This window comes from Sycon ciliatum, chromosome 1, assembly GCF_964019385.1.
Source record: "Sycon ciliatum chromosome 1, ocSycCili1.1, whole genome shotgun sequence".
Taxonomy (NCBI): Eukaryota; Metazoa; Porifera; class Calcarea; order Leucosolenida; family Sycettidae; genus Sycon; species Sycon ciliatum.
The window spans coordinates 46485195-46505704 of NC_088643.1; the positions used below are offsets into that span (position 1 = coordinate 46485195).

At 46.0% G+C, this 20510-nt stretch overlaps 1 protein-coding gene across 1 annotated transcript in view; it reads right to left on the bottom strand.

Annotated features, from left to right (window-relative positions):
- LOC135828952 (erbin-like) overlaps window positions 1-15019 on the bottom strand; it is a 59445-nt gene extending 44426 nt beyond the window's left edge. Inside the window, exons 1-9 of the mRNA XM_065341388.1 lie at window positions 14550-15019; window positions 14068-14185; window positions 11323-11401; window positions 9870-9959; window positions 8987-9043; window positions 8602-8665; window positions 6866-6940; window positions 2859-3000; window positions 2601-2673 (exon numbers count right to left, since the gene is read on the bottom strand). Of these exons, the coding sequence (XP_065197460.1) occupies window positions 2601-2673; window positions 2859-3000; window positions 6866-6940; window positions 8602-8665; window positions 8987-9043; window positions 9870-9959; window positions 11323-11401; window positions 14068-14185; window positions 14550-14723 (872 nt within the window). The 5' untranslated portion in view covers window positions 14724-15019. The remainder of the gene's footprint in view (window positions 1-2600; window positions 2674-2858; window positions 3001-6865; window positions 6941-8601; window positions 8666-8986; window positions 9044-9869; window positions 9960-11322; window positions 11402-14067; window positions 14186-14549) is intronic.
- Between the last annotated feature and the right edge of the window lie 5491 nt (window positions 15020-20510).

A 20510-nucleotide genomic window follows, 5' to 3' on the forward strand; every position in this document is an offset into this window, starting at 1 on the left:
TTGCGCGGAGACAGTCACTCACCGACCAAATGTCCGCAATAAAATAGAACAAAAGTTTGAGGGGCCATGTTTAGCAAGCATCGAGCCAGTTCTTCAGCGCAATGGAATCGAAAGGCAAGCATACCATGGAGGTGCTTTTGTGGGCAACCATGTGCACATAGCTCTTCAGCCAGCAGTGACAACTGAAATTACCTCAGCCCATTTATCTGCAGTAGCTTCTCGTGCGCCACTGCTGCTCCCAGAGGCAAATCGAGCGCCTGGCCTGATGTCCCTGTATGGTGAGTGCACTGCCCTCTTCAGCCACTGCAGGCCTATGGATGAGGCTACGATATCCAAGCTAGAAAGCTTGATTGAAGCATGTATGGCCGCATGCCGAGATATTGTAGTCAGCAAGCAGCTCGGCCTCATCACGCCGAAATTGCACATGTTGGAGGTGCATGTCGTGCCGTCCATCCAGCGGCGAGGCATTGGTTTCCTCGCAGAGCAAGGGAGTGAGAGCATTCACGCCCGCTTCAACGAGCTGAGGAGACATCACGAGGCCACCCACAATCCCTTGGAGCGCCTCAAGTCTGTTGCACAGACGCATTTGATTGCAACTCTCCCACAACACGAGTCGCTCTGTCCAGTCAGCAGGAAAAGGAAATCCTCGCAGTAAAGCAAGTGTTCCCCTGCATCTTGTTTTCTGGCCTATCTGAAATTCTCGGTCTTCCATCTCGTTTGAGCTCTTTCTCTCCTCTCAAATATTTTTTTTCCTTTATTCTCAATCTCTTTCCTCACCATAATATTTTCGAGGCAATCGAGGACGCGTCGACACATGTCAGCAAGTATAAAAATTCAGTTCGTCATGGCTTTGATGTGAAAATGTAATAGTTCCCTTCGCATTATAAAATACCGTTGGGATTTGTCAAAAACGGCGCAAAAGCCGCCATATTGTTAGATGCCCCCGTGGGAACAGCCGTGATCTCTATCTATCTCTCTATCTATATATCTGCCTATCTATCTATCTATCTATCTTTTATTGCTATCAGGTTTGGCCTCATTTCCTCTGTGCTGCGCTGACGAGTCCACAAAGGACGAAACAGTTCTGTCCGCAGATTGAGTATCTATCTATCTATATCATGGCCAGCAATCGAGGACATCTGAGAGTCGTAATTTTTGTACTCCTCCGAGGTGTGATTTTTGGCGTGCTGGGCCAAGCACAAGGAAGCCATCTGCAAAAAACTGCAGAAAATGGTTGTTGTTTGATCCTTTGGTGTAATCTTTGTTTCTAGTCGAAGCTAGTTGCTGTTTGGAGCAGAAACGCTGAAATTGACTATTTTCTGCATGTACTCATGTACTCAGGCATCCAGTCTCACTCATATTTTAGCTCTTTTCTTGGAATGGATGCTGCTCTGCGCCCCTTGGTGAACCTTTCCTGCGCTCGTGGAGCAGCTGAAAAGGACCACTGGTATGTCTGGTTCCTGGTTTGAAAGTGGAGAGTCGACTTTTGTGCCTTGAAAAAGGAGTAGAGAGCGATAAAGGTACGTCTGTAGCTTATTTTTGAGTGCTCCTCGTACATTTTTGATCGTGATAGAAATTCTCACACCAAAGTCTGATGATGGCCGTACAGTTTTCTTGTGGATTTTTTAGTTGTTTCATCTCGTATCTATGTCAGTATCGTGATGGTGAAGTGGAGAGGGTGATTTTCTTCCTCTAGGCTTCGTTCGGCCGACTATCTATCTCTCTCTCTCTCTCTCTCCATCTATCTATCTATCTATCTCTCTCTCTCTCTCTCTCTCTATCTATCTATCTATCTATCTATCTATCCATCTATCTATGCTCCCTAGCAGTCAGCAATGTCGTTAGGTTGAGCACTCTTACCTTAGCGCGAACCCTTGCCGCTCGCCTTGTGCAACACTCACTGCTCTTGGAGCATTTCGAGCACTATTGGCGGGGTTTGCAGCTCTTTATAAAAATGCTTTGCTTCACGGAAACGTATTTCATTGCGAAGAGCTGCGCTTAGGTCCTCTGAGCTGTGCTGAGGAGCTCTAACAGAGCGAAACAGTTGCTGTCCACAGATTTGAGTATCTATCTATCTATCTATCTATCTATACATCTATCTCTCTCTCTCAAACCTTTCACCCCGATAGAAGGGTTGTGCTTTGCAAACTCTTGGACCAACTAGAGAGACCGGGCTGTTAAAAATCGACTTCCGCAGATGTTGAGTCCTGGGGAAAGGGAGGGGTGGAAGGGGTCATATACCCTTTCTCTATCTCTCTAGTTCTGTCTCTCCGGCTCTCTGTCTTTCTCTCTCTATCTCTATCTGTCATCTATCTCCCTATCTCTCCCTTCTCTCTCTCTCTCCCTATCTCTCCCTATCTCTCTCCCTCTCTCGCGCTCTCTCGCTCTCTCTCTCTCTCTCTCTCTCTCTCTCTCTCTCTCTCTCTCTCTCTCGCGCTCTCTCTCTCTCTCTCTCTCTCTCTCTATCTATCTATCTATCTATCTATCTATCTATCTATCTATCTCTCTCTCTCTCTCTCTCTCTCTCTCTATCTATCTATCTATCTATCTCTCTCTCTCTCTCTCTCTCTCTCTCTCTCTCTCTCGCTGATCAACCTTACCTTCCTAGTGATTCCGGAAGGAATGTGAGTTGGTTTTGGTTCACACGGACGGAGACGAGGCGAGTTAAACTACCTGCAGCAAGACATCAAGTCAACGGAAAACCAGAACGGCAGAAGTCAGTTGTTGCTATACATCACAATGAAAACCAAAGGCCTTTTACTTCCAAGTAGGATGATGAAGCATGAAGGACTGCATCCATTAGAATGAAGTTGCAAAGTTTCAAGCCAAGCAGAACCATCACAAATTCAGCCGCTTACTTATATCTGGTAATGCATCAATGCGGTTGTTGGAGAGTTCTAGGTCGGTTAAATTACGGAGCTGGTTGAATTCATTGGGGATGTTGGATATGGTATTGTTCGATAAGTCGAGTATCTGGAGGCTATCGAGCTGGCAGAAACTCTGTAGGAAACACACACACACATACACACACACACACACACACACACACACACACACACACGCACGCACGCGCCCGCACACACACACACACACACACACACACACACGCACACATCAAGAAGCAAATGAGAATGTCTACATGCATATCCTTTTTCAGAAGAAGTTCTTCTTTATGTATAGTGCCTACCTTTTGTGAATTCGGAGGGCGTTCATGTATGGATCCCAATAGCATTGGCCTGTGAGGCTGTGACAACCATGTCAAATTCAGCCTTCTAGTGTAGTTCTGTCAAAACCAACCGAAATGGAGCTGAAAGGGAAACGAGTTTCAATCTCTATCATTATAGCTAATGTATGTGCTGCCCACACGTAAGAAAAACAAGTGCCGAGTGCAGTTTCTTGGGTCGATGCGTGCACAATTTGTTGGTGGATCGACGCTTGCTTTCAAGGCCTCGCCATTTGCTTAGGAAGATCTCCTCAACCTTGCAGGGTATTATCTATGATACTTCGGTACCCAAGAACCGGGATTTGATTATTTCTTAACTTGACATACCTCGTTCTATCTATTGGCACCCAGGTTTGGGACGTGATTTTTGTTCAGATATGGACTAACATTGTTCTGTCCTTTCGGCAACGATAAGTGTCATGTCCTGGACATGGACCATATGTATGTAGTGTGCATGCTCGCACATGAGCTGGGTCTTTTTCGGATATGGAGTTTGAGATGTACTGAAATCTGTAATGGCCTCGAGTGTGTGTGTGTGTGTGATCGAGCTGGATGAGTCCAAGTAGAACCCGCCCGGGGTAGGACACAACAATAAGTTTGCTGCAAGAAGTGTGGAGACCAGGTATCGCGTGGTTGTGATTGTAGTAGATCCATTTTGACAGTAGTTCACCTCAATGCGGTGTCTAAGGATGAGCCAAGTGTACACCCTGAGCATGTTTGCCTCACATGCAAATTGGCCATAGATCGCAGTGCTACAGCTGAGAGCCACACATTCTCTGGAGGTGGATGTGGGCCGTTCGAAGGCTGGGAGCCAAACACCCGCACAAACTGTCTGATTTGCAAGCTTTCCTAGCGTGGCAGGAAGCCAAAGCGTAATAAAGCACAAATGCAAGACAAATGTGCGGCACGGGAGAAAACCCCATCGCACACCGGCATGAACACATGTAAATCGCCCCCACCGACAGCAGCAGCATCGACTGTTATATCATGAGTGCGCAAATATGGATGGGAGCCTCGGCAAACTCCAATTGGTGGTCTTCCAGTCCCCTCGTAGCATTCACAATCCCTGTGCATTTCAACGAGAAGGATACTCCCGGTAATCTCCACGCAGCGCTAGATATGTACATGGAGCAACTAACAGAGTTGATGGACATGGCCTCACCGGATAAGCGCCTATGCATCTTTCTCTTCGGAGACTACGAATTCCAGTGCAACAATTATGGCTTGCCAGAGCGAAGTGGTGCAAGGCAATGCCTGCATTGCCATTGCTTGAAGAAGGCGGATCAAAAGTGAGCCAAGCCTATAGTCTGTTTCAAAAAGATTTACAATCAGGTTTGGGTCTTAAAAAGTATGAAGATAAGGGAAATTTGGACAACAAAGTACATAGAATGGCTTGTTAGGACACGGCAAATTGTTCTGTGAAGGTTTCGGAACAATTGGACCAACCGTTAAGGAGTTAGAATTTCGGCCAGGTTTCCGGCCTTTTCCCATGGTTTACAATTTGCCCAGGAAGCCAGTATCGATTTTTTATCAAAACCCACGATTTATCCTTTCCTTTTTGGCCTTGTGGTTATGAATGCTGTCTGCTGACCATGAAGTTGTGAGTTCAAATCCCAACCTATCCTCAAGTCAAACTTTTTTTTCATTGTTTTGGTGATCAAGCTGGTACAAGACAAAGAAGATGGCTGCACCAAACGACTTGTTGTTGGAGGTCGCGCTTCCTGCCGAACTGACTGACACTTGACTGGCTCACGCCATGTGAACACACCCACAACACTGCAATGGTGTGAGTGAATATGGAAGTCATCGCGCTGTAGCTTTTTGAGATTTATTTTTAGTATTTCAAGATCGCCAATTTATTTGAATTTAGCAGTCAACGCCGTCTTCTAAGTTCTATCAGCGTTCACAAGCGTCTGTTTTTCTCAAAATGTCGTCGAAGTCACACGGATAGCTTTGCCAAGTCATGGCCTTGGGAATGAGTCCGTGTCGATGTCGTTTTCGTCACACGGTGAGTGAATTGCATCGCAGCTCAAAGAAACTATTTTGGTCACAAAACGGATTGGGACACATGCCGCTCGTCAACATTTACAACACTTTCGTTTAGACATGTCCTCTCTGACTCCATTATCGATACGATGAAGAACTCGTTTGTTGTAAACCAGACGTACGTCCATGACTGTGTCAACGTGAGTGAGTTGTCATTTTCCTGCTTTCGCGCGGAATATTTCTTCGAGTTCACAGTGAGTTTTTCCAGGCAGCGCTCGAGTGCTCATACGGTAAGACGCCAAACTCCGCGGGCGATCGCCAGGGTTGTAAATCTTTTTGAAACGGACTGTAGAACATCAATAATGTTATCCGGCCAATCATCTTGATCATACCAGTTCGCTGATGTTCTTGTTCCAGTTCTGCATCTAGACCTTGGAATATTTGCCTGGATATTTGAGCGTTTGAAAAACTTCAGCAGATAGACGTGAAACTTGCCACCCAATCTACTCCATTTGATGTTGATCAAAGTGTGTTCCGAAAATTAGTGGTTACCAATCAAGAAATGCAGAAGCACCACATCGAGTGTCGAGTATACCACAGTGGTGTATTCAATGGCAAACATATCCATGCTACTTCGAAGCCCACTGTGGTCACTGCCTTGACAGGCGCACCCGTCACCATCATGAAGCAGAGGTGTCCAGTCCTGGAAGCTGGTCCCCAGGCAATCTCCAATCGATGCAAGCAACTGTTTACCAAATAATTATGCTATTCGCAGTGATATTCTCAGCAAGAGCGCTGCAGTCACTGCTGGGGAGATTTTGTCTTCGAGAGCCCTCATAAAAGATGTGTTGGCCTTGCGCAGGCGCGACGTGGTCTCCTGTGGCATTGGCTACATCACCCTCAAACTACACCTGCTCAAGAAGCACATTGTTCCGCTTATGGAGATAATTGGCGTTGGAGTAAGCTTGCTGGGGGAGTAAGCTTGCTGGGGGAACACGCCGCCGAATCCATCCAATCCGCCTTAATTAAACTATGGAATAATTACAAGAACATTCCGGCTGCAGATCAGTGCTTGAAGACGGTCACCATCATGTCCTGCATGATGGAAATTGGCAATGTTGGCCTCCGCCTTGAAAATGAAAGAAAATAAACGCAGTGGGTCTTTCCTTGGTAGGCAATCCTCGTGCGACACTCGTCTCTCAAGCATCTAGCTCAGATCTTCTTCTCCGTTTCCACTTTCTCTCTGCACAGGATGTGACGGGATTTTTTAAAGATGAATTCCTGGATTAAGATTTGTTTGGTATTTGCCTACTTTCTCAAATTGACAGGGGTTTTAAAAGAGAATTATACCTAATTTTGTTCGATTGATATGTCAGACTTGAGTGAATCCTTGGGGTGAACTGCATGAAACGACGCCGTGTCTTTAGTTGACGTACGTGATGACATTGTGCACTGTCTCCCTACACAGTCAAGTTTCTCTACCTACTAGGGCACACACAGATGGTAGTTTGAACATGACATGCTCATCACGAGATGCCCGGACTAGTCATACTTACACACACAGACACACACACACACGCACACACACACACACACACACACACACACACACACACACACACACACACACACACACACACACACACACACACATACCTCTGGTAGTTCCGTCAACTTGTTCTGGTCCATGTAGAGTTCTTGTAAGGAGAACAGGCGTGAGAAGCCATACGGCTACACGACAGAACAACGAAAGCAGTGCAGAATAAAACTATGAAAAATAGGCAAGGCAAATGCATGATGAGCGTGCACGTGTGACAAAAACCATCGCAAAAATACGTAATCAGTGTTAGAGCATCCAAGTTAGATCAACTGCTACGTAAGGGAATCACCATTGTTGCTACAGTCGACTCCAGATATAACGAACACCATTGTGCAGGAGAACTAGTTCTTTATAGCTGTAGTTTGTCAGGGCCGGCGGAACCGGTCAGGCTGGTCCGGCCATGGCCGGACCACTTTCCCAGCTGGATGGTCCATGTGATTCGTGCAAAACCGGTGTAAAAAAATCCAGAGGTACATGACTCGACTGTACTGCTGACGTGTGATGTGCTTCGAAGTAGCTCATGACTCAGGACTCCGTGACCGGCACTGTATGGCTGATATGGATAAAAAAAAGTTGTGTTTGTGTTCTTTTACTATAATTTTCTGCATTTTCTGGAGCCTTAGTCCGGCTTAGAGGTGCCCAAATTCGCTCTATTTCACGTAAATTTTAAATATTTCTCCCGGGGGAGGTCCCCCAGACCCCCCTCAAAGGTTGGCCGGACCACTCCCGAACTCCTTCCTCCGGCCCTGTTTGTTATAACAGAAATGCACTCACACCATACAAGCAGCAAGTCATGACTGGCATGTGGCCCATGAAACTACGAGCACACTTGGTTCACATGTGGCACTACACGATTTAGTTCGTTATAAACGAGAACTGTTCGCTATAAAAGAGTCAATTGTGTATGGGTTCAAACAGGACATGGACAAAGGTTCACTCTAGCAAAAAATGCGCTATATGCGAGTTCGTTATAAGTGAAGTCGACAGCACTTTGAAGTACTAGCACTGTACTCAGAAAACCGTAACAGTCCGTAAATAAGTACATCCTTACTTTTGAATTTAGTGGTCACACCCGTTTTCACTTTCGGGTAGGTACTGATTTTTGGGCACAAACTAACTTTCGGACCCGACTCGTGTGTAGCGGAAAAGAGTCATTTTTCACGTAGATGTAGATGGTACACGCAGAATGTGCGAACCATACAGGTATGTATTTCAGGCAGTATGTTTATCGGGCTGAACTTGACTTCAACGCATATGGCCGATTGGTTTGCAGGCCTGCCTGCGAATCATGAGGTCCCGAGTTCAAGACCCGCGCTGGTAGCAGGGAACGTGTAAAAAGTCTTTTTTACGCTTGTTGAACTGCGCCGACACGCACGGTCAACTGGGTACTCACAGCTCGGAGTGAGAATAACAAGGATGCAGTTTACAGGGTTATGGGCCATTACACGCCCGATTGGTTGAGAGACTAACCTCCTCTCCCCTGACTCGTGAACACGCATAGTGGTGGCCTGGGGATGCGAAGGCTTGTTTGTGTGCTTCTGAACATTCAAGCGATGCCGACGCGGATCCCACGAATATTATTATTATTATTATTATAATTACTATTACTTGACTTCAATAGGCAGAGTTAAAAGTATGAAGGAGGTATTTATTTCGGGCAGGTACCTATTTACGGACGTTTACGGTATCCCGGTGTATCACAATTAAGTAGGCGGTTCTTTGAACATTTGACAGGGCTTATAATTTTAGTTACATTCACACTCTTGTATTATTCTTGAAGGCAGTGACTTACGATTTCCTCGAACCTGTTGCTGCCCAAGTCTAACCGACGCAGGCGTGCAAGATTGTAGAATGAACTGAAAGATGTACACAAACAAACAGAAACACAAAAGCATGAAGTGAAATGAACTGAAAAGTCATCCCAAACACAACATGGAAGATTCTAAGGGAAAACTCATCTGCAATGGAGGTGCACCTGATAGAGGCGCAGCTCTTGTAAAACGTCATATTCAAGACACACTACAGGTACAGAAATGTCCGCACACACATACTGTAGACTAACATAAAAGTTACGGATGATATCAACATATCATATGTCTCCACTTAGTACTGCAAAGTACATGTACTTGCCACCGCACTACAAACAGGATCAAAACCCAAACATGGCAATGGCATACCTGGGTAATCTATCCAGCATATTCTCACGCAGTTCTAGCACTTCCAAACGAGACAACCTGGAAAGACGGGTCACAGAAAAGTGAGCAACAATTGAGCTGCTTTGAAGCTATGGGATAAGGAAGAAGAGCACTCTACAAGAGTGACAACTTGGCAGACCAAGCATGACAGACATGTGCAGAGAAGCTGCAACAAGACACCGCATAAAATAATTCAGACTAATTCAGCTATTATCAGTTAAAATGATAAAAACGGAATGCGCCCAGCTTCATGTCTGAGACGATTAAAAAATGCAAGCCGCTTGGCTACGCCCTGATCGCTGCTTCTAACACATCAGCCAACTTTGGTCCACCATTTGAAAAATGAAATTGAGCGAGCAAGCCGGAGCAATTCCCAAGACTTGAATATAAGCACACAGCATAAACTTTGTGTGACTCTAACAGAGAAAATGGGAACGTTCGCGCAAGTCAACACTTTCTATCACACTACATGTACTGGTGCTGGAGGCGACATATGATAGTAACTCCACTGTGGAGATAGTCGTTACTACCGGAGGTGCATAACAGAATTACATAATTATCGAATACAAACAATACAGAGCAGCACTGCCTCGCACGGCCATTAATTCACACCTTACAAATCACTCACTGCAACAATCGCAACCAATATTGCCCCATATAAAGAGGATAAAGTAAACAGAAGGAATTGACACAGAATTTCCTGTCTGGCTTTGTCAATGGCACGCCCTATAATTAAATGCCACCTCAAAGTCACTATATGTACAAGTACAATGTACATCAGTGTATTCCATCATATCTCTACTTTGATTCCCTAGGCTAGCGATGTCGTGTAAAGGGTAGGGGTAGCGCAGCTTCCAACACCTACTTTCCAATGTTGTTCGGCAGGCTGTCCAAGTATATGTCACTTAGCGTTAGCTGCATGAGAGACTCGCATTCGCACAGAGCGTCTGGCACGCTGCAACGAGCACAGAAACCAAGCCCAGCACAGACATATTGCGCACCATAAGACACACACTACATGTACACGAAAATCATTTACCATCACGATCATAGCACTGCCATTCACCATCACAATCATAGCACTGCCATTCACCATCACAATCATAGCACTGCCATTCACCATCACAATCATAGCACTGCCATTCACCATCACGATCATAGCACTGCCATTTACCATCACAATCATAGCACTGCCATTCACCATCACAATCATAGCACTGCCATTCACCATCACAATCATAGCACTGCCATTCACCATCACAATCATAGCACTGCCATTCACCAGCAAGCACAGGCAGCACGTTAACATTGAGATAAAGAGCAATCTTAACAACGCCGTCGGAGATGAGAACTGCATCCATGCATGGTGGCAGCCCTCTAAAAGGTGAAGAATGGGGGCCAGCCAAAATCAACACAGTTCATATCCACATTCAGGTGTAGCTAAACCCGTGCTAAAAATAGCCACGCTCAGACCCACAAGGGAAACCGTCAGCATCCATCCTATATTAAGTGCATGGATTTTGCAGAAAGAAGTACAGGCCATAAGTCCAATGCATAGCCAAATATGGGAGTATGAGCAGAGAGGTATTACTCGTAACGGTACATAAAATGCAACTCTGCACACTGATACCATGATCTTATCCTTCAGCATGTAGCCCGGCACTACTAGTTGACATGCCGGACCGTTTAGACGTATAATCTTGTATTGAAATGCATGGTTTAGCTGCGGACATGCTTGGGAACCTTGGGAAGTCATAGGTGCTTCTAATCTAGAAAGGCACTATGCAATGCAGTGCACGGTTCCATATACGGGCCTGATGTCCGACATAGCAAGGCTGTGTCTCAACTCTGCTAAATAAGCAGTGGGTACTCATCAAGACTGAGATAGCAGGAGGTAAGACGGCCTCCCTGCTCAGTCAAATCAGATTACACACACACACACACACACACACACACACACACACACACACACACACACACACACACACCATGTACCACACACACCATGTACCACACACACACACACACACACACACACACACACACACACACACACACACACACACACACACACACACACACACACACACACACACACACACACACACACACACACACACACACACACACACACACACACACACAAACACACAAACACACACACACGCACATGCATCACAGTAGCCTAATATGCACGCATGGGACACGATCAGTCACAACACAACCCACCACCCTGGGGTTGGAAGAACCGATGGCGGGAAAGAATTGACTGCCCTGAGCCGGGAAACTCCTTTCACAAAAAATAAGTACACACTTACGCATCCAGCGGACACGAATTGACATCGAGCAACTTCAGGACCTTCAGCTGCCCAATAGTGTCAGGTATTCTCTCGATAGCTGCAAACATGTCAACAGCAGAAGGAAAAAGATGAAAAGCAATCTCAGCTTGTAATCATCCACGATATCCTCGCACCAATTTTCGTCCTATCTGGCAGATACATTCCTTCAGCTGGTAAAGCGCACAACTGTCACTCTCATTGCACTCCCCCCCCCCCCCGTCACAACGAGTGAAACTACACCAAAGTATTCCAACCCACGTGCCGAAAGCAGCGCCAAGGCTCATGCGGCCCCTACAGCCCTCGGATCAGTTTCAGGAACATGCATGATGTAATTGAAATGGAAACGAGGCGCTACTTTTGACCCGTGGATCAGATTTCTTTGGCCACAGCTGTAGTTCAATACATCCATCAAATTGGGCGAGTATTTCTACAGGCACGACACCCGTCTTTAAGTGTGGTAACGTTAGGCACAATAACAGAGAGAAAACGACCGACTTCAACCGCCGCCAGTTCTGCTTCTGTAACGATTTACTGCAGTCGTGCTCAACGGAATCAGACCTCACGAGTATATTAGCACACTGCTCCAGTGCATAGTCTATAGGTCAGTCATATGCCAGTGCAGCACAGCTCTCGGTGTTCCCAAGATTATGACTGTGCCGCGTTGCCTGGCGTCAACCGACTCGCTTTGTCAGACTTAAAAGCAGTACAATGTACTGTTGTATGCCGTAACTACATGTACTGCTATTGTTACTGCTACTAGTGCTAGAACCCCAAACCGTACACACAGCAAGGTATGAGTCTGACTGTGTTCATACAAAACAGAATGCATAGCCATTACTGAGCCATCGGCATAGGTACTCCACATCATGACACAACACAAATCCACTGACACATACTACACAGACCCATGAAAAATCAGGCCATGGGCCACGCAGTGCACTGCAAGCGTGCAGTTACTGCTAGTCAGCACCACACCTTCCCCCCTTTCTTGACAAGATCACAGTCACTAAAACACATTGCATGGGAACTGCACACCGCGACTCTGCACTCTGTACGTGTACAGCATCACTGCCCGCAACAGCAGCAATACAAGGATACAACAGGAGCAGCAGGACTCCATCCCGATTCAGTGAGTCTACATTAACAAGAATTTACCATGGATACCACCACGCCACAGGCATAGTAAGAGTTTCAGCTCTCGCATCAGTCGGCAACTGGGCAACCACACTGGCCCTTTGGCTTTGATGAATCTACTACTAACACAGTCTGTGTCCACTTCACCACCACCACCACCACTGCGACTACGTTCATTTCCTACTGGTTACTTTCTTGTTACTAACACAGTCATGTAGTCATTGCTGCATTGTACTGAAGGATAGATACTGTCTGCGCATCATACACTTTGTCACATTCCAGCAAACTGCATGATTCTGAATCAAGATGCTAGGAGAATGCTAACAATTCTTGTCTGTCTGCTACAGATACACCCATGAATTGTATTACTTTGATCATGATTACTGTAGTACTAGTACTAGTAGCCACTAGTTCACACAATGCACTACTACACTACACATGTCTACTACTACTAGTATGCGCTGGATCTAGCTTGGGGTGCATGCGCTATATGCATGTCAGTCACAACCACGTGGAGCCCAAAGAGTGTGTTTTCAACAAAAGAGAACAAGACAAAGCAGTACAAAACTCAGTTTTTTTGCCAAGCTGAAGAGGCACAGCTACAACCTCACACATTTTCAGACTGAGTGGGGAGTGCCATGCATGCACTGCCAAGAGCAAGGCACGCCATGCCTACATCATCAGCGTACATGTACCTGGGAAGCCGCTCAAAATCAAAAAAAATTGTCTCACAGCCCAGCGTTCCACCGCCACGTTGAAGTTTCATGCCCTACTTTGTGTGCGTATTATTCACATCATTGTGAACGCTCAATCTGACATGTCATGCCAAGTGCCAGCGGTTCCACTTCCACAACTGCTCATCGACGTCCCGTCCGACTCTGCAGTGTGGACGGTCGGCAGCGCAGTGCTGCTGTGCGTGTGCCGCTCTGGGCAATCCGCGGTCATTATTATCAGCGAGGTCTGCCGAGTGACATAATCGCACCGCTGTCCGGCACGGATCGGAGTCGATCGACGGCAGCTTGGCAAGTAGTCGACGACATCACCGACACTCACACACAGCGCTTATTTACAAGTGAGTGAGTCGTCCAACATAATCCATTGCAACAAGCAAGAGTGGAGTCAGAGCGGCACTCTTCTGCGTGTCTTGACGTCGCTCACAAAACATACGTAGAGTCTATGGACTCGTTATTTTTTAGTTGGATGCACGAAACTGCCAGCGAACTCTACAACCCACACAGGCTTCAGGTTTATCGTCAAACAAAAATAGTAAGCAGCTTCCCTTGCCCACCTAGCACATGATCGACACCTACATCATAGTACTTCTACTGCTCCAGCACAAGGCGTAGGAAGGAAATACTTCAGCCTTCAGGAACTAGGTTGACACGCGCGATGAAAAGATGGGATCAACGAGGCAGCGACATACACTCTTCCGGACGCCGAGCTTCAAACGGTGACAGGTTCACAATACGCATAGTAAATGAAGCTTCACTTGCAGCCCGACACTCACGTAAACTTCATAACTTACTAGCTTTACAGGACGACAAAAGTGTCAACAATAACCAATGAATATACCAGTATCCAACTCCTCACCATTTTTGCAAAGGATTAGCTCTTCCAATGCTAACAGGTTTCCAATCTCCTCTGGGAGCTCAACCAGCTCATTATCACTGAGATTCAGCGAGCGCACCGTCTCCACACTGAACACTCGCTACACAAGCCCACGCATACAACACGCATACGGACACACGAACACAAGAAGAACACGCATTAGATCCGCAGCTAAAGCAAAGAGAAGAGTATTATCGCATGTTCCGCACAAACAGGTGTACACCGAGGCGACATACACAAGTAAAGCCCGTGCACTGAGTCAGTGCACTAGTGCGAACACGGGGAAACTAACATCAACCATCAACACTATGTCTACAAATGCACGGAGCGGAGAGTGAATGAAAAAAAACAGCACCTCGATTGACACAAGAAAATTTCACCAACTCGGCGGCAAGGCCGACATATTCTTCTCTCTAGCTAGGTCGATACTGGCACGCGCAAATCAGCGCTGTCTCCGAGCTTACCTCGGGTACTGCACGAAGTTGATTGGCTTGCAGCATTATCTTTGCCAACTGCATGGTACCAATGTTGAATGCATCGCTGGGTACTTCTGTCAGTCCACCGTGCGATGCATCAAAGAACACTGCCTCATCCTCGCCATCCGTTGTGGCCTGACCCTCGCTCTGCACGTTGCCCATTTCCCTTTTCCGCCGCAGCAAGCAAGCAAGATGCTGACGCCTAGTGACGCTTCTCCATGAAATCTGCTCGCTACAGACTCTCTGCCTCTTTTAACCGTCAAGCGAAACGGACCAGGGATAACAGATAAACAAACGATCCAACTGCCAAATGCTGTTTCGGAGCAGTTTACAAGCGCTAACAGCTACAAGTGACCTGCAGCCAGCACAGCAACAACGAATGTGAGCTACGACTTTGGAAGGAATCAATTCACTCCAGAAAACAGACAGCATCTGACCTAGCACACAGCGCTACTGTCGACGTCGTATCATTTCCACTTATTTTCAGATGTAGGAGCAATGATTGAGCGTCGTCAAGCTCCAGCAGCAAAAAATTCGAAAGTGAGTGCCGATTCGTGAATGTAACTGTACTACACCATGCTAACCATGCTGACTCTCCGTAGGCGTAAGGACTCTACATACACATGTACAGTCATACAGTCATAATCATTGAAAAATCATTGTCGGCCAGTCATCAGCATACATGTAGCCGCCATGTTACGTTGATCTACCTGATGACGTGTGTCTGTACTGATGTAGGCAGTCAGTCCGCGTAGGTCTACTCCGTAGGCGTAGATCTACTCGAACTCTTGACAGATGCATGCACTGCCTGGACTGCATGCAGCGTGTATGTAACGACTTCACGTAGGCATGGCAGGCAACATTTTTTGTACTGACTGTTGACTGGCTAGCTGAGATCCGCATGATCCAGGCAGTAGCAGTGGCAATGAGGTAGGGCTAGGGCGAGGAGGAGGGAGGAGACTGTGTCACTGTGACAGTCTGTCAACCATGTCCATGGTCAACTGTTTGTGGATAAGTGTGGGTTGCCTACACCTACAATTAGGCATTGGCGGATAATGCTTGAAAAGGTGGCAGGTTCTGCTCCAAAAGCAGTGAAATAATAATTGGCAGAACCATACAAACCTTATGGCGGGCAATTTCTCGAATTCTGCTCCATTTCTTTATCCACATACCAAACATGCATGAAACTATGTTACTTACCAGAAAAAGTACCGAATTCTGCCAATTTTTCTGCCGGCATTATCCGCATACATGTATGCCTACACCTACAATTTACAATTTACATACATGTACAATGCACACTACACAGTACACACTACCTGATCACAACTGTTACTTGGTGGTGGTGGCACAAGATTCCAACTGAACAGCTCCACCAGTCCACATGGTCCACACAAGTAACGTTAGTTGCAGACACTAGAGAGGACAGCAACCCCTTACTCTGATTGAGCCCCCCCCCCCCCATGAAAAAATGGCACCCTCCTACTCATTTGACGATTTTGGTGGTTGTTTCAGGCCATTCCGACTAAAATGCCTTACTTAGTACATGTAACAGAGCACTCAGAAGGTCCATAAAGGCACACTAATAGGGCATACAGACTACAGTCAACTGTGACTACATTTCTACGACTCTAGACGTGTTTGACCAGCGATTGTACCCTTGTTAGCTCTTGCCGTCTTGGCGGATTATGCTCGGTAAATTGCTGAATTATGCTTTCCATTATGCCAGTGATTATGCCAGTGATTATGCTACTGCTGAATTATGCTTTCCATTATGCCAGTGATTATGCTACTGCTATATTATGCTGGAATTATGCCAACGATGGTGCTATACTACATGTATGCTGCGCATCGTGGAAGAGCACCTTTCTTCGGGATGCTCTGCTGAATGCAAGGATAGAACTAGCAAAGCCTGATGTAACTTACTGTGTCGGTACATGTATGTTTTCTGTAATCCCAGTAAGTACATGTAGTGTATAGTACATGTAAAGTTTGTAAACCCTTTTTTTTTAGGGTTTACCGGGTGTTAGTGGCCGTTGTGAGTTCCCTTCGGGAACGGACACGATAATTTACTCTTTTTCTTCTTCTTCTTTTCATAGTACATGTACTTGAGTACATACCATAATGTCGCGTATTAAAGCCGGGCGTATTGCTGTAGAAGCCAATGTCAGTGTTAGGCTTCTATTCGAAACAGGTATTTCTATGAACATTTGTATGTCGACACTAAGGCCGGGTTTAAGTGCCGGCAGTGTATCTTGAAATTCAGGCTTGCATTAAAAACAAATAGAAGCCTGTTTTGGACACAGGCGTTTAATGCAAACCCACCGTATGGCACATGGAATACTGAAAAGGGCCACTAGCTACATGTACATGTAGCTAGTGGCACGGTACATGGAGGTGGCATGGGCAGATACGGGTACCAGCGGCCAGGCATGAGAGATTGTTGGGGGGGGGGGGTGGATTATGGCACAGTGCTGGCAGTGTACATGTAAATGATGGTGCAAGCACTGTACAGTGTAGGATGCTTGTGTTGTTCCATGTCACTTCGTTTATATGGCCCACCTTCTGGACACTGAAATAGACATCAAAAACCGTGATAAATTGGAAGAGCGTTTCATTTGTGTGTGTGTGTGTGTGTGTGTGTGTGTGTGTGTGTGTGTGTGTGTGTGTGTGTGTGTGTGTGTGTGTGTGTGTACACTAATCTGATTTGTTTCAGACCACCAGCATCCTGATCTGCACACTGGCACCAGTTGAATGTGCGCGGATAGTATTTCACACATGTGCGGCTAGTGCGGACATCATCAGTTGTAATTATGCTGATCCATTATGCTCCACTGGCGCTGGCTCGCCGGCACTGGGAGATACAATCATTCTCCAGTGATGAACGGTTACTTGACTGGGAATGAACAGGTTTTACAGCGGACATGCCAATATGTTCGACACGTATGATGCCAGCGGAACACCATCAGTAACTGTTGATGTACAACTGCGGTGAGTTTTGAAATGAAGGCTGAGCCATGCGTGAACATGTGTAAGATGTGGTTAGGGGGTCTGTTACGGGCGTTGCTTGACACATGTGTCCACCTGTCAAGGTTGTCACAGTTCTGGCTGAGTTATGACAACCCGTGCTGTGTACATCAGGAAAACATACAAGAGATCATTCAGAGCACGAAGTGACATCTACATGTATGCACACCTACTTGTAGACAGAAGGGCACAGAAATCAGGATGGTCGGTTGCAACTCCGAGTTTCATGCTGAGCTATTATTGATTTGTGGCTTTGAAAGAGATTGGGAGAGAAGACTTTGTCTTTTCGGTTCATTTGTGGAAGAAGTCGGAGCAGTTGCCAGAGGGTGATGACAAGATTCGTCGCTCTAGAAACAACATGAATTTCTTCATAAATTGGTGTTCGATACAGCCGACAAGGTCTGATAAAACCAATAATTATATCGATCGTTGTTAACCTTAATCAGGCCAATGTTCCCAAAAGGGAACATATATTTCCCCATGGGATTTGGTCAAGGAGAGATATTGGTTGATCGTTAGGAGTTATTGAATGATCGTTTCAGCCCTAATTATCGGACAGCTTGAAACTCGGAATAGCAACCGATCAACCGTCTTGACTTCTGTCTTAGAGAGCTTTACCCCTCCTCCCGGTATTCTAGGCAATGTTTTGAGCAGTGGAAGTCGCCCACTGTGCTAAGAGAAGCGCAAATCGACCTGTTTTGCTGTAACTCCGAGTTTCATGCGCCAGCCCGGACCATCAGACAGTACGCATGAAGTATACCATACGTAACCATATGGGCATAAGCCGCCTTGTGACTGTGTGTATTCATATCCGATTATTGTACATAATTATGTAACTCCCTTCATGTTGATCTCAGTGGCAGCAACATTGCCAGTTTCTGCGTCCCAAAATCAAGCGTACGTACTTCAGTGGAGAGAGGAAACCAAGGCCAAGGCCAGGGGCAGTGAATGGTATCCAAGGTTCTAGCCAAAGGGGGTGAGGGCAGCGCCCCCCCCCCCCCCCCTACTCTGAATGCACTGGAAGTAAACATATTCGACTGCTGGTGCCGCCTTTTGCAAAGTTTATGAATGGGCAGCTTGGAGAAAACCTTTGCCTAGGTGTTTTGACTGATCATATCATGCGACAGGCCCTTCTTTCCACCCTCACAGTGATGAATCCTGTCACCTCTTATCCTCGACAGGGGACTTCCTCCTGGCTAGGCATCCAGTTAAAAGAAGTCATGGTGAAGTAAATATCAAACCAAATACTGTAATGTCGCGTATAAAAGCATGACCCATATAGAAGCATTACTTGAATAGAAGCCGATTTTCGAAGCACGCCGTGACACAGAAGCACGATTTGAATAGAAGCATACGTGCAAGGATATGTACTTGAACATAATTACATGGGTGACAATATGCACGGTACAGCGTAGACTGAAGATGATGACGTAGAAGCATGTTTGAATAGAAGCATAGTTTGAACCCCGGCTTATACAGCCGTAAGCACCTGCTTTTATACGCGACATTAAAAACGATAAATGGCATCATTCGTTGAGTGGTCATGAACGTGCATATCGAATGCATGTACAACTTGTAGTTTGGTCTCGATCCTTCCTCTGCTGATTATCGGTCGCCTGCTTCTATCGCTCCATACCCGGCAGACTGCAATGGGTGTCTCGCCTTCTTGCCCTTTCAATCTGTGCAGATTTAACTATTATCGTTGACTTCAAAGTGCGTTAGCTAGAGGAATTTGCTTTTGTGATGCGATCTACAATTATAGCCTTGAAGAGAACTGTACTCTTGGATCTAGCTCGTTGTGAATGATGAATGTATCATTATAGAGCGTGACCAGTTCTAGTTTAGAGCTAGAAAAGACGGTACGTTTTGTGCTGCGAATTAATGAAGGGGTATGTTACTTTGTTTGGTAATGCGATGAGTGATATTAGTGAGGCGAACATTGTGAAAAACAAGCAAGAATATAGTGAATAATGAATATACATGAAAATGTTCCAGGGTATGTTTGGGATAGAGTATTTCAAGCCGGGAATCATGGTTGTCATTCCGGCGATACCACAGAATGGGCCCTGATGCCTTTGTAAATGGTGTGCTGCAAAGCCAAACCAACTGAGCCTGACCAACCATCCAAGCATCACTTGCATACGGACACTGATGCATTTGGCTATTTGGAAGAAAAGTTGGAGCACCCCCGGCCTCATACCAGATCTGATGCATGCCCCTGTACACCGTTTGTACACCATGATCCATCAGTGATGATGCCGGATCCCTGATACTGTAGAGTGCAGTGTCAGTCAAGTGTAAAGGTCGCTCTCTCTCTTTCTCTCTCTCTCTCTCTCTCTCTCTCTCCGAGGCTCTCTCTCTCTTTCTCTCTCTCTCTCTCTCTCTCTCTCTCTCTCTCTCTCTCTCTCTCTCTCTCTCTCTCTCTCTCTCTCTCTCTCTCTCTCTCTCTCTCTCTCTCTCTCTCTCTCTCTCTCTCTCTCTCTCTCTCTCTCTCTCTCTCTCTCTCTCTCTCTCTCTCTCTCTCTCTCTCTCTCTGGTACTGTATGTGGGACTCCGTTTATTGAGGCGCGTTGAAATTTATTCTTTTTATCTTATAATTTCTTTTCTCAGTACTCCTTGTCAGTTTTGTGCCATTTTGTCGCACTCGCTGACTGTATAAGATCTGGTTACGTTGGTGGCAGATAGTTAGTCATAACTCGTAACATTTTGTCCTTCTTCTTTTCACAATAATTTAATTGGCTCGCCATCCGAGTTAAATTTCTTTTCTCAGTATCATTTCCCCGATGAGGTCCTATCAGTTGCTGTTGTTTTGGGTTTTAGTTGCGTTTCTATTATTGATCAAGATGGTATTTTTGCCCGTACAAGAGGATCAGTTGCTGTGAACACCTTGAATGGAGAGCACTTGCTCAAGCATTGAACCCG